Here is a 13,940-nt window from a genome sequence, read left to right as displayed (position 1 = left end):
TATTCTGTAGAATTTACCATCTAGTTAGTTTTTTCATCGGTGCCCAAGGACTTCAGTTCAACAAATCAGTTGGACTTCAGTTTTAACAGGACTCACGCATATGCTTAAAATTAAACATGACTTGAAAGTTTTGCTGAATAGGAGTCTGGATGCAAACAGCTCCATAGAAATCACTGAAGTACAGATAGTTTGTACAGTAGTTCTTAAACAAATTGTTTGCTCATATTATATAAAAATAGTTTATAATCATTTTAATAAGAAAAGGGGATTACATCACTGCAACTCTGGGCCAGATGTTACTTTTTAGTTATCAGCTTTCACAGATTTATTTTGTTAAAAATGCATACTAACTGTAGCCACTCCATTGCCTATTTTCACTTGTAAAACGTGTTTATAACTACTCTAAATTTTAAATATTAACTTTATGTGAAAAGTAGAAATAAGTGGTCTGCATAAAAGCAATATTCCTCTGACCTGCCAGTTTAACTGGAGGAATACACAGGAATATCTAATAATAGCCAAATGAGGATTCCCATACATTTTTAATGTGGACCAGATGATTGGTCCTTCAGTGGGTGAAATGTAACATTTCCTTGCTGTCTCCAGGCTTTTGTGAAAGAAATATTCTTCTTACTGTGAAAATCATAGCACAGCAACTGCCTGAGAAGAGAAATGTTTCCTCACTCCAAACTCTGGGTACCTTTAAGGAAAGGTTCTTTCGCAGCAGTTCTGCGGAAAGGGACCTAGGGGTGACAGTGGACGAGAAGCTGGATATGAGTCAGCAGTGTGCCCTTGTTGCTAAGAAGGCCAGTGGCATTTTGGGATGTATACGTAGGGGCATAGCCAGCAGATCGAGGGACGTGATCGTTTCCCTCTATTCGACATTGGTGAGGCCTCATCTGGAGTACTGTGTCCAGTTTTGAGCCCCACACTACAAGTAGGATGTGGATAAATTGGAGAGAGTCCAGCGAAGGGCAACAAAAATGATTAGGGGTCTGGAACACATGACTTCTGAGGAGAGGCTGAGGAAACTGGGATTGTTTAGTCTGCAGAAGAGAAGAATGAGAGGGGATTTGATAGCTGCTTTCAACTACCTGAGAGGTGGTTCCAAAGAGGATGGTTCTAGACTATTCTCAATGGTAGAAGATGACAGGACAAGGAGTAATGGTCTCAAGTTGCAGTGGGGGAGGTTTAGGTTGGATATTAGGAAAAACTTTTTCACTAGGAGGGTGGTGAAACACTGGAATGCATTACCTAGGGAGGTAGTAAAATCTCCTTCCATAGAAGTTTTTAAGGTCAGGCTTGACAAAGCCCTGGCTGGGATGATTTAATTGGGGATTGGCCCTGCTTTGAGCAGGGGGTTGGACTAGATGACCTCCTGAGGTCCCTTCCAACCCTGATATTCTATGATTCTATGAAAGAGCTCCTTAACTCTCATCTCATATTTAAACTAACAGGTGTGTGTGTGTGGGTGTTAAAGGATGAGTGGGTTCTGTTTTATGACAAATGCCAACATAAGAAATGTTTAGAAAGACTGTACTGAGTTTCAACTTCATTCTAAGGTTCCACATAAGAAAATTATATACATACTAAAAATACCTACAATTATCAGTGTTTGGAAAACAGATTATTAAAATGAATATTAGGCCAGATTTTCCTTGGTCTTTGTTGGCGAAATGAAGGGTAGTCATGCATACAAGGAAGCTGCATCCTGTAAAAGGCCAGGGACAACTTGAGGCCCTACTCTTAGGAGGAGTGCAGGGACTGTGCCTTCCATGAATGCCTAGGTACACAGATGACCTTGAAGGGCTTGTGGAAAGGAGACAGGTACAGGGTATCACAAAAGTACTAAGGCATCTAAACCCCAGAGTTAGGCACCTAAGTCCCAGTTTTGGCTCCACTGTGAACTCCGTAGGCACTTAAACTCACTTAATGCCTAATTTTTCATGGTCCAAATTTTCTCCGTGCCTACGTTTCTGCATCTGCGCTCTGTTGCCTTCCTCTAGGCATCTGAATGCCTACCTCTTGACTAAGCCCCAGAGCAATTCATGAAAGATAGATAGATATTCGTCTGCCTGAGGGGGAAGATAGATATTTGTCTGCCTGAGTTGCCTGATCCAGTAGGTATGCTCAGAGGCCACCTACCAGATCGTGTCTGATTCAGAATCTCGCAGCAGGAGGAGGTAGTGTTGCTGGTGCCCACATTACGCAGTAACTGTGAGCCCAATGGTTAGAGCACTCACCAGGTTCCATTCCCTCCTCGGTACCGGGAGAGAGGGGAGAAAGAGATTTGAACAGTGATCTCCCACTTCTCAGGAAAGTGCTCTAACCATTGAACTATAGGATATTCTGATGTGAGACTCCCTCAGTCTCTCCTGTTAAAGTTGTTCAATTGTGAACAATGAAATAATGATTAGAGGAGGGAACTGGACCCTGGGTCTCCCACCTTCTGCCTGGGTGCCTTAAACACTGGACTACAAAGTCATTTTCTCTCTCATTCTCTCTCAGGCCCAATGTCTATTCAAGTGTTTACCCACTTTGGAACAATCAAATAAGCTACTTTTAAACTGAAGTAAGAGTATCTACACACAGACTTGTACTGGTTTAACTAAACTGGTTTAAAAATACCCTTAGTTAAACCAGTCCAAGTTAGGGTGTAGAAAACTCCCAAGATACATACATACGTGGGTGAAGTGTTTATAAGTGTGTATGCATGAAATCGTGGACTTTTGTAGGAGAAACTGCAATATAATCCACCCTGTTATATTCATAAGTCGTTCTACTGTTTGAAGAATGTTGGTTCCTGAGAATGACTCTAGGTAAAGAGGCTGTGAGGTATTTTATAACCTAACAGTCATTTTGGTAAAGGTCTGAAGTTATGAAAGGAGCAGTTGAGTATAGTCCTCTCTGCTGCGGAGAATCAGGAAGTTTCCGAATGATAAATGAGTTTCTCAGAAATAGGACTTTAGCAGGATGCCAAAAAAATTGAAGTGGTAAATTATTAAAAGAAAATTAGTGTTTAGAAACTGACTGGATTGGCACCAGTCCCCCAGTACCCTCCCCCTCACCCCCCCCCCTCCGCAAAAAAAGTTAGAAAGCTATGGAAATAAATCCATAAGCAAGTCTCTCTCGGATTTCCCTTTCAAGAAATACCAAACCCACAACTGATTTGTTTTTCCCAGGTCCGCATCCGTGTCCTGTCTGAACACAAGGAGTCAAGAACAGATGTTGGGGTAAGTGATTTCTGTTAGCTAGGCAGCTTATAAACTTACTTTGCATTAGAAGTTGGATTAAATTAATAGAGGATCATGACAGGAGTAATACACTCAGAGATTGATGGATTCTAGTGCATTTACTTCTTGACTCTAAACTTCAGGCTTTTTCCTCAAGGAGGATTTTTATCCGGAGGCCAGTCCAGTTTTCTAGAGTTTCTGCTAGTGCCTTGCAAGCAGTCTGGGTCAGATACAGAGCTTGTGCTCACACTCCCTTGACCAGCCTGGTCTTTGGGTTTCAGGAATAAGGTCAATCAGCACTGCCATAGCAGCTGTATTTGGTGTCTGAATAAGAAGTGACATAATATTTAAAGAGCCCATTGTGGTACTGACCTAATTTTGTGGGAGGAAGAGAGTGTTCCTCCTGGGTGAGGGCTAGCAATGTGTATATCCGATAAAATTGAAATTCCACAGGCTTGAGGAGAAATGGCATCCTGTAACGGCGTCAGCACCCACCTCTCAAGCGTGCCCCCTTTTCTCTGTCCAATAGTGCCTGCAAACAGTCTTTTCATGGGAGGGAGAGGCAGTACCCCCCTCTCATGGATGGCCTCCTTTCTCGCAGGTGTGAGCCTGCTTTTTCTTTTTTGGTCTTACATCAGGGAGGCACCTGCTTCATCTGAGCACCCCACAGCTACTGGTTCTCTTGGCTGGTCTTTGGCAGCTCAGCCCTCTGGCCAAGCCACACATGCTGTCCCCCCCCTTCTGGTATAAAGTCCTGAGTTCTTATCACTGCCCTGGTATGGGGCTGTAGTTCTTAGACTTCTTCCCAGAGGCGCTGCCTTTTTCAGACACCTAGCTGGAGCCCATCTTGGTACCCTCAACGGGGGTCCTTTTCAGCAGCCCTCCCTGGGCTCAGTCTGGTACCAGACCAGCAGGGCCCATCTCAGTACTCTCATCTGGTCTGGCCAGGTTTTATGCTCAGTCCCCCGGGCTCAGCCTGCCCACACTGACCTTTCGACAGCTCTGTTACTATTCTGTCCAGCCAGGCACCTGGTCTTTGGCAGCATCCGCTGGGCTCAGTTCTACCTGGTGAGCTCTCTGCACTGAGCTATCTGCAGTCCTGCTGTTCAACCAGCCAGCTAGGCCCTCAGTCCTCCCTCATCAAGCTCCACACAGAAACTGAACTTCTTTGCTCTGCTGCTTGTCTTATATAGGGCTCTTCTGGCCCCGGATTGGCTGCTCCTCTGCAGCCACTCTAGGCTGTCTGTTGGATTTCTCTCTGATCTATTCTGGGGCAGGGTGATGCAGGACCATGAGGCCTCCCACAGGGGGCTTCCGGACCTAGTCCACCCTGCCACACATCTCTGTTAAGGTTTAATAATAACCCAGTGATTTCCCAGATTGCATTCTAAAGTATCCAGAATCACTCTTGCATTTTGGCAGCATGCACAGGCACATAGACACTCCCTTTTCCCAGCCACAGAGAAGAAATATAGAATTAGGAGTGGGGAATTGGCACTAAATCAAAATCCTTAAATCAAAAAACCTTGCAAACAATTTAGATTGGGACATGTACAGTACCAAATTCATCTGTGATGGTGATGTGTATAAATAATAATAAATCCATGGTAGCAAATTATGTTGGTTCTGGTTTGTTTCCTGCTCTATCCAGCACTGGAATTCAGAAGTTGGTGGGGGGGAGTGGCTCCCCTTTTCTTTTTGTCTGATCTTCCATCATGTGACCATACCCACTTCTAGTACAAATTAATCATGTTTATTACAGTAGTGTCTAATAGGCAACCAAAAATGGGGCCCCGTTGTGCTAGGCTCTGTACAAACCCAGAGTAGTAGATGGTTCCTGCCCCTAAGAGCTTACAATATAATTAGACAAGACAGACACAGTAGGGAGAGAGGATAGGTATAACGCACAAGCAGAGTGAACAATGTGATAGCACCAAATGTCATTTTAGTTGCATGATACATTTGAGGGGTGAGTTTACTTAGCGTGTGGATAAGCTAAATAGAAAGAAAAGTTAAGGGAAAGGGAGTGAGGAGGACAAGGCAGTGGAAAGGAGAGTAAGAGTGGAGTGGGGAGGACAAGGCAGTGGAAAGGAGAGTAAGAGTGGCCAGTGTGAGTGAAGCTGAGATGAAGAGACTGTGAGGGAGGGAGGGGGTTGGAGCAAACAGCCAATCAGCGCAAGACAGAGAATCTCTAGTCAAAACTGCTGAACATTCTCCAAAGAACTCAGCTTTGGCAGCTTCTGCTCCCTCCTGCTGGAGTCTCTGTCTGGCTCCTCTCTGCGCCCAAGGCCACTAGCTGGGGGGAAGAGAGTCAATGCTTGAGTCCCAGTGATCCCATAGTGGCAGCTGTCTTCTCTGCACAATTCTGGGTCCAGTGGCATGCTGGAGGGAGGGGTAGCTCTGGCTGAACACCATTTTACCCCCTTCCCCCAAGTGCAGTAGTGCCTGATTTGGCTGCTTTCTGCTCTTACTGCCTGGAGTCAAAACATGTATAAAACATGCCCGTTTCTGACTGATGGCAAAACAAGAGCTGGGGCAGACAGCAAACTATGGATGGGAAAGATTTTAAGTTGATTTTTATTCTGAGGTGCTAATTCTCCTCCTTGAACTGCCAGGGATCATTCCTGGCATAGTTCCAACAGGATGCATTTGAAAAATGTACAGTATGGCAGCAGAGTTAAATCTCAGTGAGCAAACTGTATTTCAGCCTTTCATGGGGCCATTGCAGACATGTTTTTCTTTCTTCCTTTTTTCTTTGGCTAGGTAAGTGGATTAAGTTTATTAATCAAACAATTCAACACAAGTCTCTTATAATTTATTATCACAAATGTCTCACCAGCACTAGCAAAATTATGAAGGAGCCCTAGCTATTCTATAATTAAGGTTGTTTAAAGCTCAATTTTCAAACCTCTCTAAACCACACACACAAAGTTGGATTGGTTTGTAAATTGCCATGGCAATTCAGGGCCCAGGGTAAAGTTGGGTAAAGCACAAAAAAAGGAGTCCAAGGCCTGGTCAACATAGCTACATTGGTCATGGGTGTGAAAAATCCAGATTTCTGAGTGACGTAGGTATGCTGACCTAACCACCAGTTGGTGCCATAGCTAGCCACAAGGCACCCTTTCAGATTCTAGGCCCATTGCAAGGCCAGGTAACCCATTTCCATCGGATCACTGGGCCATACAACATTTTTTTATTATTATTTTGAAGGTATTTTTATATGAATTTAAGAAGATGAAACAGAAAAAAATGTTTTGGCATCTGGACAATTATATTGTATTAAGCAGTGTCCTATGAGATCTGAGAACCCAGGTGTAGTAGAAAGGGAGAGCCTGAAGCATGGGCCTGGTTCAAACCCTAAGGCCTGAACAAAAGTCTGTGAGTTATGCTATGAGCAACAGTCAGGTCCTGACAAAAGCAGCTGATTGCCTGCAAGTCAGTGACTGGTACATGAACTATTGCTAGCATTGTTGCAACACACTGAATATGTAAACACTTTCCAGCTGGCCAGCACAAGAACACCCGATCCTACCATACAATAAAACGGTTTGACAAAAATGATGAATAGTGATATTTTGTCTGAAACATCAGAAGTAAAAGTACAAAGACAGATGGTGAATAGGAATGTTTTGTCTGAAACATCAGAAGGAAAGTACAAGGGGAGGTAACAAACATCATGAAACATGTAAGGTGATACACAAGTTGTTTATCCCAGATTTTGTCTCAGTCTATAAATGTTGGGATACCTTGCTTTAACCCTTTGGCCAACCTAGGGAGGAATGGAAAATCCCGCCATTCACTGAGCTGCATCCATTGTCATGGGCATTCATGTCTTAGTATCCTCGTAGAGTCTGGCAGGTGCTATTACCATGCTTCTTCAACGACAAACCTGGCCAGGCGCCTTTGTACCTTAACAGATCTTGTGGTCATTGGGCAGTTTAATTGAGGTCTGCTGTGCCAACTATCTGCACAGAGCTGGGACAGCACACAAAAAACACACACACACAGCCAAACATCTGATAACACAAGGCTAATTGCAGAGGCTATGAGACCTTGCCACGCTGTAGGGCCTTGGCTTGTGAGGGCCACCACAAATGGGCAAGATGTTTGTTTCTCCCCCATTCCGTTCATATAAGGAATTGCTACTATTAATTTGTATTGCAGTAGCACCTAGAGGCCCCAACTGAGATCAAAGCCCTGTAGTAATTGGCACTCTACAAGAACACAAAGTTTACCATCCAAATTGCATATTAAAAATGCAAAGGAATGTTAAGATTGCAAAGTCAAGGACTCAAAAGTTAGGAAATGCCAGAATTAAGGTTGTATGAGCAACCTTAATTGTTCTCCCTTATGTGTACACATTATGATACAGGCTGTGTATTCTGTGTTTTTACAGTGAGATAGCGAATATGTTTGCTGTCTTGCTGTAAAATCTTAGCAGAAACAAGGCATTGTGGGAGGTATAGTGAGATAGGTGGGTCGAGTTAGCTATCTCACTTAAAAATGCACCTTTTTGGCAGTGAAGACACAGCACAGTCTTTAATTACATAATCATACTATTTTACCCACTCTGTTTCTGTCTCATGTCTCCAGTCTTCCTCTTCCTTACTTCCTCCTTTTGGTCCACCCCTCCCCACAGCTTGCCTCTTTGGCACCTTTTCTCTTTCTCTCGGCTTGTATGTTTTATACCATCTTCGTTCCCTTCCTGCCTAACTGTGCAGCCAGGGATGGAAACTGAATCATTACATGGACATCAACATAAGCCTGAGGAGGCTTTCAGCTTGGCCATGCTGAAGACCCAGCTTTTAAACTCGGAAGCCAATTGTAGGGCTCTACATCTGGGCATTTAAATTGGCACTTAGGTTCCCAGCTATGCATTTTATGTGCCTAAAAGCCTGTCTGAGTACTAAACTTTGGAGCCCACATTCGAAAATTCCAAGGCCCTGATTCAGACTGGCCTTACCAAAGGAAGGCAGGGTACAACGCTTGTCAGATGGTGTCATACTGCTGCTGAGCAGCTCAGCTGAAACACATGTTGGTCTCCATTTTCCAAGGATTGAATGTGCTACCTCCATATGGTCCGGGCTGACCCTGAGAGCATGTGAGTGTGCTCGAGACCTATACCTGGATTTTGTCATCTGCAAGCACATTGCATTTGCTGTTAGACCTTTCATTTTTGTTAGCCTTACAAAAGGAATAAAGAATAAAATTATTATGCAAAAAACCCTGCTTATTTGTTGATGATGTTTGCATACTTGATGTGACTTAATGAAAATATCTGTAATTTCTTCACATCAACTTCCAGTGAGTTGCTGTATATTTTTCAAAAAAAATCTTCATAGAAGAAAGTTTTAGGTTATTTTCTTTCCATGCTCATTGTCCCTAGAGTAAGAAGAACTCTTGTACAACTGGTAAAGTGAAGTTTTAGTTCTGAGCAGCAGAGATATTGAGAGAGGGTAAAAAGTTCTCTTGAGAAAAACAAAAAATGTTTGCATAATTTCCTTGAGGATGCAAAAGGCTGACATTGGTAGAAAGACAACATATAGCATAGTAGGTCAACAGAAATTTAGAAAATGTAGCTGGATGAGTATATTTCTCTTTATTTGTACTGGAATAAAATTGGTCCACCCTTGGTTGGAAATACCCAAGGAAACATGCTTACAAACATTGCTATATACTCAGAAAATACAGCATTTCTATTAATAACTTGTATTGAGCCCAACATAAAAATAACTCGAGCAAGCAAATACATTAATATCTCGAGTTCAAAGAAGATAATGCCTAAGGGTTTGAGGAATTACTGTAGCAAGAACAACATTGGTAAAACACTGAAGATTTAACATTTGCTGTGATACAGAAATCACTTGAATAGGAAAAAAAACCCTTCAAACTAAATGAAACTTTTTCTTGCGAGTGTACATTTTACAGCCCGCTATTTGTCAGATTGTCAGACTGATTGTTTTTAATGAAAAAGATGGATTCCTGTCTGTAAAATCTGAGCTTTACAAATTATTGATAATGGTGTCACTGATGTATGAAAGTATTCTACGGGATAATACATCAAGCTAGTGGGTTCCAATTTAAAATTTCTCTCTTGCTACAAAAGACAGATTTGCAGGCATTGGGCTGAAAATGAAATGATTAAAACTTCAGAAATTGATGATGATGTCTTCCTTTCTCTCTCTTTTCCCCTGTGTTTTGTAGCGAAACTTTCTGGGCTTGACTACTTTTAAAGTAGGAGACTTGGTGAAGTCAAAGGAACAACAGTTGACCCTTACCCTGAGGTAGGTCTTTTTGTCTGTTGTAAACCATTTCAGACTAATAACCCGTGACATTTAATGATTGTGGCTTGGCTGTGTTTGAAACTCAGAATTACTTCAGGTATATTAGATGTTAACCTCAAGTGCCTCTGTTTCTACTATGCACAAAGCTAAAGAGAAATACCAATTATTTAAGTCAGAGCTTCCCATGTGTCAGGTTAGAAAAGGTTACTCGCTCTTTGATATGATCCCCTACAGAAAAATTGCAGAGCAGTTATATTTGGAAAAGTCCTTTCAAAGATTGCTACAACAGGGAATATAAATCTTATTCTCACTTAATTAGTAGATTATATTTTTGTAGAATCTAAATGTTACTATCATGAAGTGACCAGGATTTGAATATTTGGCATGTTTAAGTACACTGGGCCTGATTCACCACTGCCTTGCACCTTCTGTAATCACTTACATCTGTGTAAAGTAGGTATGAAACGCTACCAAATTAGAATTGCAATGCAGAACTCTGCACAAATGTATATGACTACACAAGGTACAAGGCTGTGGAGAATGAGGCCCAGTGTTTTAGATGTGGCCCTGTGTTAACAGGAAGAAAGGATGGAATGGATGGGTTTGTGTTTAATACAATGGGCTGGGAATCAGGAGAGTTCAATTTCCGCTCTGACACAGACTTATGTTTATGACCTTAGGCAAATTATTCAGGGCATAATCTATATCGGTTTGAAGCCAATAGAAAAACTCCTATTTACTTTAAAGGCTTTGGATCAGGCCCTTAGGACTTGGTTTTCAGAGATGTTGAACACCCACAGCTACTATTGACTTCATCTGGAATTTAAGATGCTCAACATTTGTACATATTAGGCTCTTGTTATATTATATATCCCTTCCTCCTCTTCCTGTTCTCCTTGAAGATGCTGCGTATAGATGCACCAGAAGTCCACATAGAACTAGATTTGGTGGCACATGAGCTGCACACCCTGTCTTGGTGCAGATAGCCCAAACTCAAATGCGTTCATCAGAACAGCAGTGGTTTCATTGTGCCAAGGGCCTTCAACACCCTTTTTGGAGAGGGCATAAATCTGGTTTTTATGTACCTGCACTCCCTGTTATGTACATTCAACTTTTATGTACATGCAACTCCCTATTAAAAGTAATGGGAGTTGCATGTAGACATGGGGGCAGATGGGGAGGTATATACTATTTGATTTAGAGACCATGATGTATTGACAGAGTGTATTGATTTTCATTCTCATATTGCATAAAATCACAATATAACAAAATATTAGTTTACAGCATTAGCCTTACTGGGTTCCCAGAGGGTACTGGGTCTGAATTGGACCTTTGTAGGTTTGCTTTTTGTCAAGTTTTGTTTTTGTCTCATACATTTTTTGTACATCTAATAGTAAAAGACAGCTGTTTGAAACAATTCCAGTTGAACTCCAGAACACTAAATTGTTAGTGGGTTGAAATTTAAAAGACATTTTAAAAAAAACTTATGAATGTTGAATTGTTTCTTGAGTATGGCTGTGGGCCAGAGTCACAGAATTACTCTTCTCTCATTATGTCACCAGGCAGTGCAGAAGGAGACAATACTGCCCATTCCTCCTCAGTGGCAGTAAAATCTGGCTTCTTGGTAATCCCCTTCCTGCAGCATCCCTGTTGCTGGGGAAGTGTCAGGGATGAGGGACAGGCCTGTTGAGGGCATTGCCAGGCAAACTGTGCTCCATCTATTCCTAGCTGATGTACAGTTGCTTGGGAGGAGCTTTGCAAGCTGGTGTAAGTTAGAGTAGCCCAGGGCTGCTGTAACCCATGCTAGGTCTGGGACAAAGCAAAGCGGAGACTGAGGGAGCTGAAACTAGCTCTCTGTAATACCAGGTAGATATTGCTCTCATCATATAATCTGGCCCATACTTTCTTTTTACTGACATTTTAGCATTTTCTTGCTCAGGAAAAACACAAACTAAACCATGTAACGATGGATTTTGAAAGAGTTGCCTTGTTCCTCTGTAGTTCTACAGGTGGGAGGTTTTTTTGTGGGGGTGGTCGTGGTAAAGGACAGTAGTGTTTAGGTTGAGGGAGGGTCAGGATATGTCTCTGTTGCAAAAAAAAATCTGTGATGCTGAGTCTGAGCACAGGTCAATTGACTTGAGTTTGCGAGTAGGTCAGGTTGTGCGGCTGATGCTAACAGTGTAGACGTCTGAGCTTGGGCTGGAGCCTGGGTTTTGAAACCCTGCGAATGGGGAGGGTCTCAGGGCTTTTCTAAGACCTTCCCCCTCCTCGGAGTTTCAGATCCCAGGCACCAGCCCAAGCCCAAACCTCTACGCTGCTATTTTTAGCCCCGCAGCTTGAGTCCCGTGAGCCCAAGTCAGTTGACCCAGGCCCTGATACTTGATGGTGCATGTCTTTTATTGCAGCATTGACATACCCTCGGTGGCTTTGGTTTCTGATAACATTCAATTCTTCACCAAAGGTGTACTCTTTCTCTGCCCTCTCCCCTCCTTTCTTCTCGGCAGTGACTAAGGATACAAGCCAAGGAACTTCCTTTTGAGACACCAGTAGGGTTTTTAATCTGTCCTTTCATTTTGGGTTTTCATTTTTGTTTTCTTTGTTACAGCCCTTAATGTTTAAAGACTGATATTTTCTAGACTGTCCACCAAATGAGTGTTTTAGGGGAATGTGTGTGTCTATATATAATTATCAAAACCTGCCTGAACAGGTCAATTTGAGGTATTGCTTTGGTTTTGGCAAGGTGCAAAACCTGTCTCTTCTGAAGGAATTTAACCTTTTAGAGATTTTGAAGCACAGTTTCCATTCTGAAAATTCCAAAGGGCTAAATTATGGCTCATCTAAAAACTTGTCAGTGGGTGGTGGTGATGTGCCAAATAACAAGGTTTGATGAAAAAAATAGTAAATTTGCCAAATATAAAAGAAAAAGTCATCTTCAGCAGGCTAGATATTTCTGAATATCAATTTGGCAATATATGTTCACTGGAGATGCAGATTCACCCACTCCTGTGCTGTTGTCAGCAAACCTGAGTTAGGAGCACTGATGGCTGCTTCAAGTAATTTAGACTGGTTTAGTTCATTAGTTTTAGATTGTAAGCGCTTCAAGACAGGGACGCTTTCCTAGTATGTGTTTGTGCTGCACGTACCATGCACATGCACAATAAGGTTGGGGCCTTTGGGCTTTATGGTAATTCTAACCCGAAAAATAAATCCCTTCATCAGCCAGTCTGCAATGATGATGGCATTCCCCATTCTCTGGAAGATCCTTTCATTTCAAGTGTATTACTCTCATTATGAATATTGCCACAGGCTTGTGCTCTGTTACCCCTCCTGTTCAATGTGTATGTGATGTCACTAGGTGAGATAGGAAGATGTGCCATCCTTTGTCACATCTGTACTTGGTTATTGTGGTGTGATTTCCACTGAGCTATACGGGGGTAAAAGAGGACAAAAAATAATGGTGCTCTTCTAATCTCTCCCCACAAAATTAAGCTCTATCCATCTGTGATGCTGCTCTCTGTAGATTGTATGGATATTCCACACAGGATCGTACATGCTGTCTGAGCTCCACTGAACTCCTCAGGTTTGGCTTCCCCTGTGTGGGGCATGGGTGGCACCCTTGAGCTTGGTTTCTTCTTCACTGGAGAAGAGAATAAGAGGTGATACTCTTCTAGGCCTAGTTAATTGTGGTGACAAAACACGATGTCAATCAGAGTAGATTGTGCAGAATTTCATAGTGTGATCCTTCCCCTCCTTTCTGACATGGGCAGAAGTTTCACACTTACAGTAGCATCTGAGTTAGTGTCCCATAGTGACACATGGGGCAGTTCATGCCTCCCAGAGCTATCATTTCAGGCGGTCTGGAAATTCAGGCAGACATCACTGCATCAGTTAACCTTCAAAACCAGAAGTGAGTGTTTCTGTGCAAATGTAACAGCTAGAAACGTACTTTAAAAAAAAAAAAAAAACAACATTTGAGATTCTAGAAAACAAGAAGGCAGTCCGGGAGAGGTGCTGGTATATACTGCTCTAATTTGAGTCCTGAAGGTACCTCTGAAGACCACTCCCACATCAGAACTCTATGACAAGTGGAACTAACCTTACAAAAACAAGGGAATTCACAAAGATTCAGGATAGACATACCAGTCTATAGATTTACCTTTTCCTGAAGAAAATATATGTGAAAGTGTCTCCCTGTGGTCTATACTGTACTATACTACTTTATGAACATAAGGTTGTACTTAAATTTCAACAATTCATTTTGTCCTGTACTTGTTTCTCAATGTTCTAAGCATTTCAATATCATCTGAACTTCTATTCAAGGATAGAGGGTAGGTATATTTGTCATGTAGATTTTTAATAATACAGTGATCTTACCTCTTTACTATGTTGCCCCTTTTGACCCAAGTGGATAGTCAAAGTTTGG

At 42.2% G+C, this 13,940-nt stretch overlaps 1 protein-coding gene across 1 annotated transcript in view; it reads left to right on the top strand.

Annotated features, from left to right (window-relative positions):
• Window positions 1-13,940, top strand: part of INPP4B (inositol polyphosphate-4-phosphatase type II B) — a 489,632-nt gene that overhangs the window by 287,065 nt on the left and 188,627 nt on the right. The window contains exons 11-12 of the mRNA XM_084627075.1: window positions 3,183-3,233; window positions 9,438-9,517. Of these exons, the coding sequence (XP_084483201.1) occupies window positions 3,183-3,233; window positions 9,438-9,517 (131 nt within the window). The remainder of the gene's footprint in view (window positions 1-3,182; window positions 3,234-9,437; window positions 9,518-13,940) is intronic.

This window comes from Lepidochelys olivacea (genome assembly GCF_965140295.1).
Source record: "Lepidochelys olivacea isolate rLepOli2 genome assembly, chromosome: 4".
Taxonomy (NCBI): Eukaryota; Metazoa; Chordata; order Testudines; family Cheloniidae; genus Lepidochelys; species Lepidochelys olivacea.
Note: the sequence above shows the minus strand (reverse complement) of the source record. Positions and strands in the feature narration are given on the sequence as shown.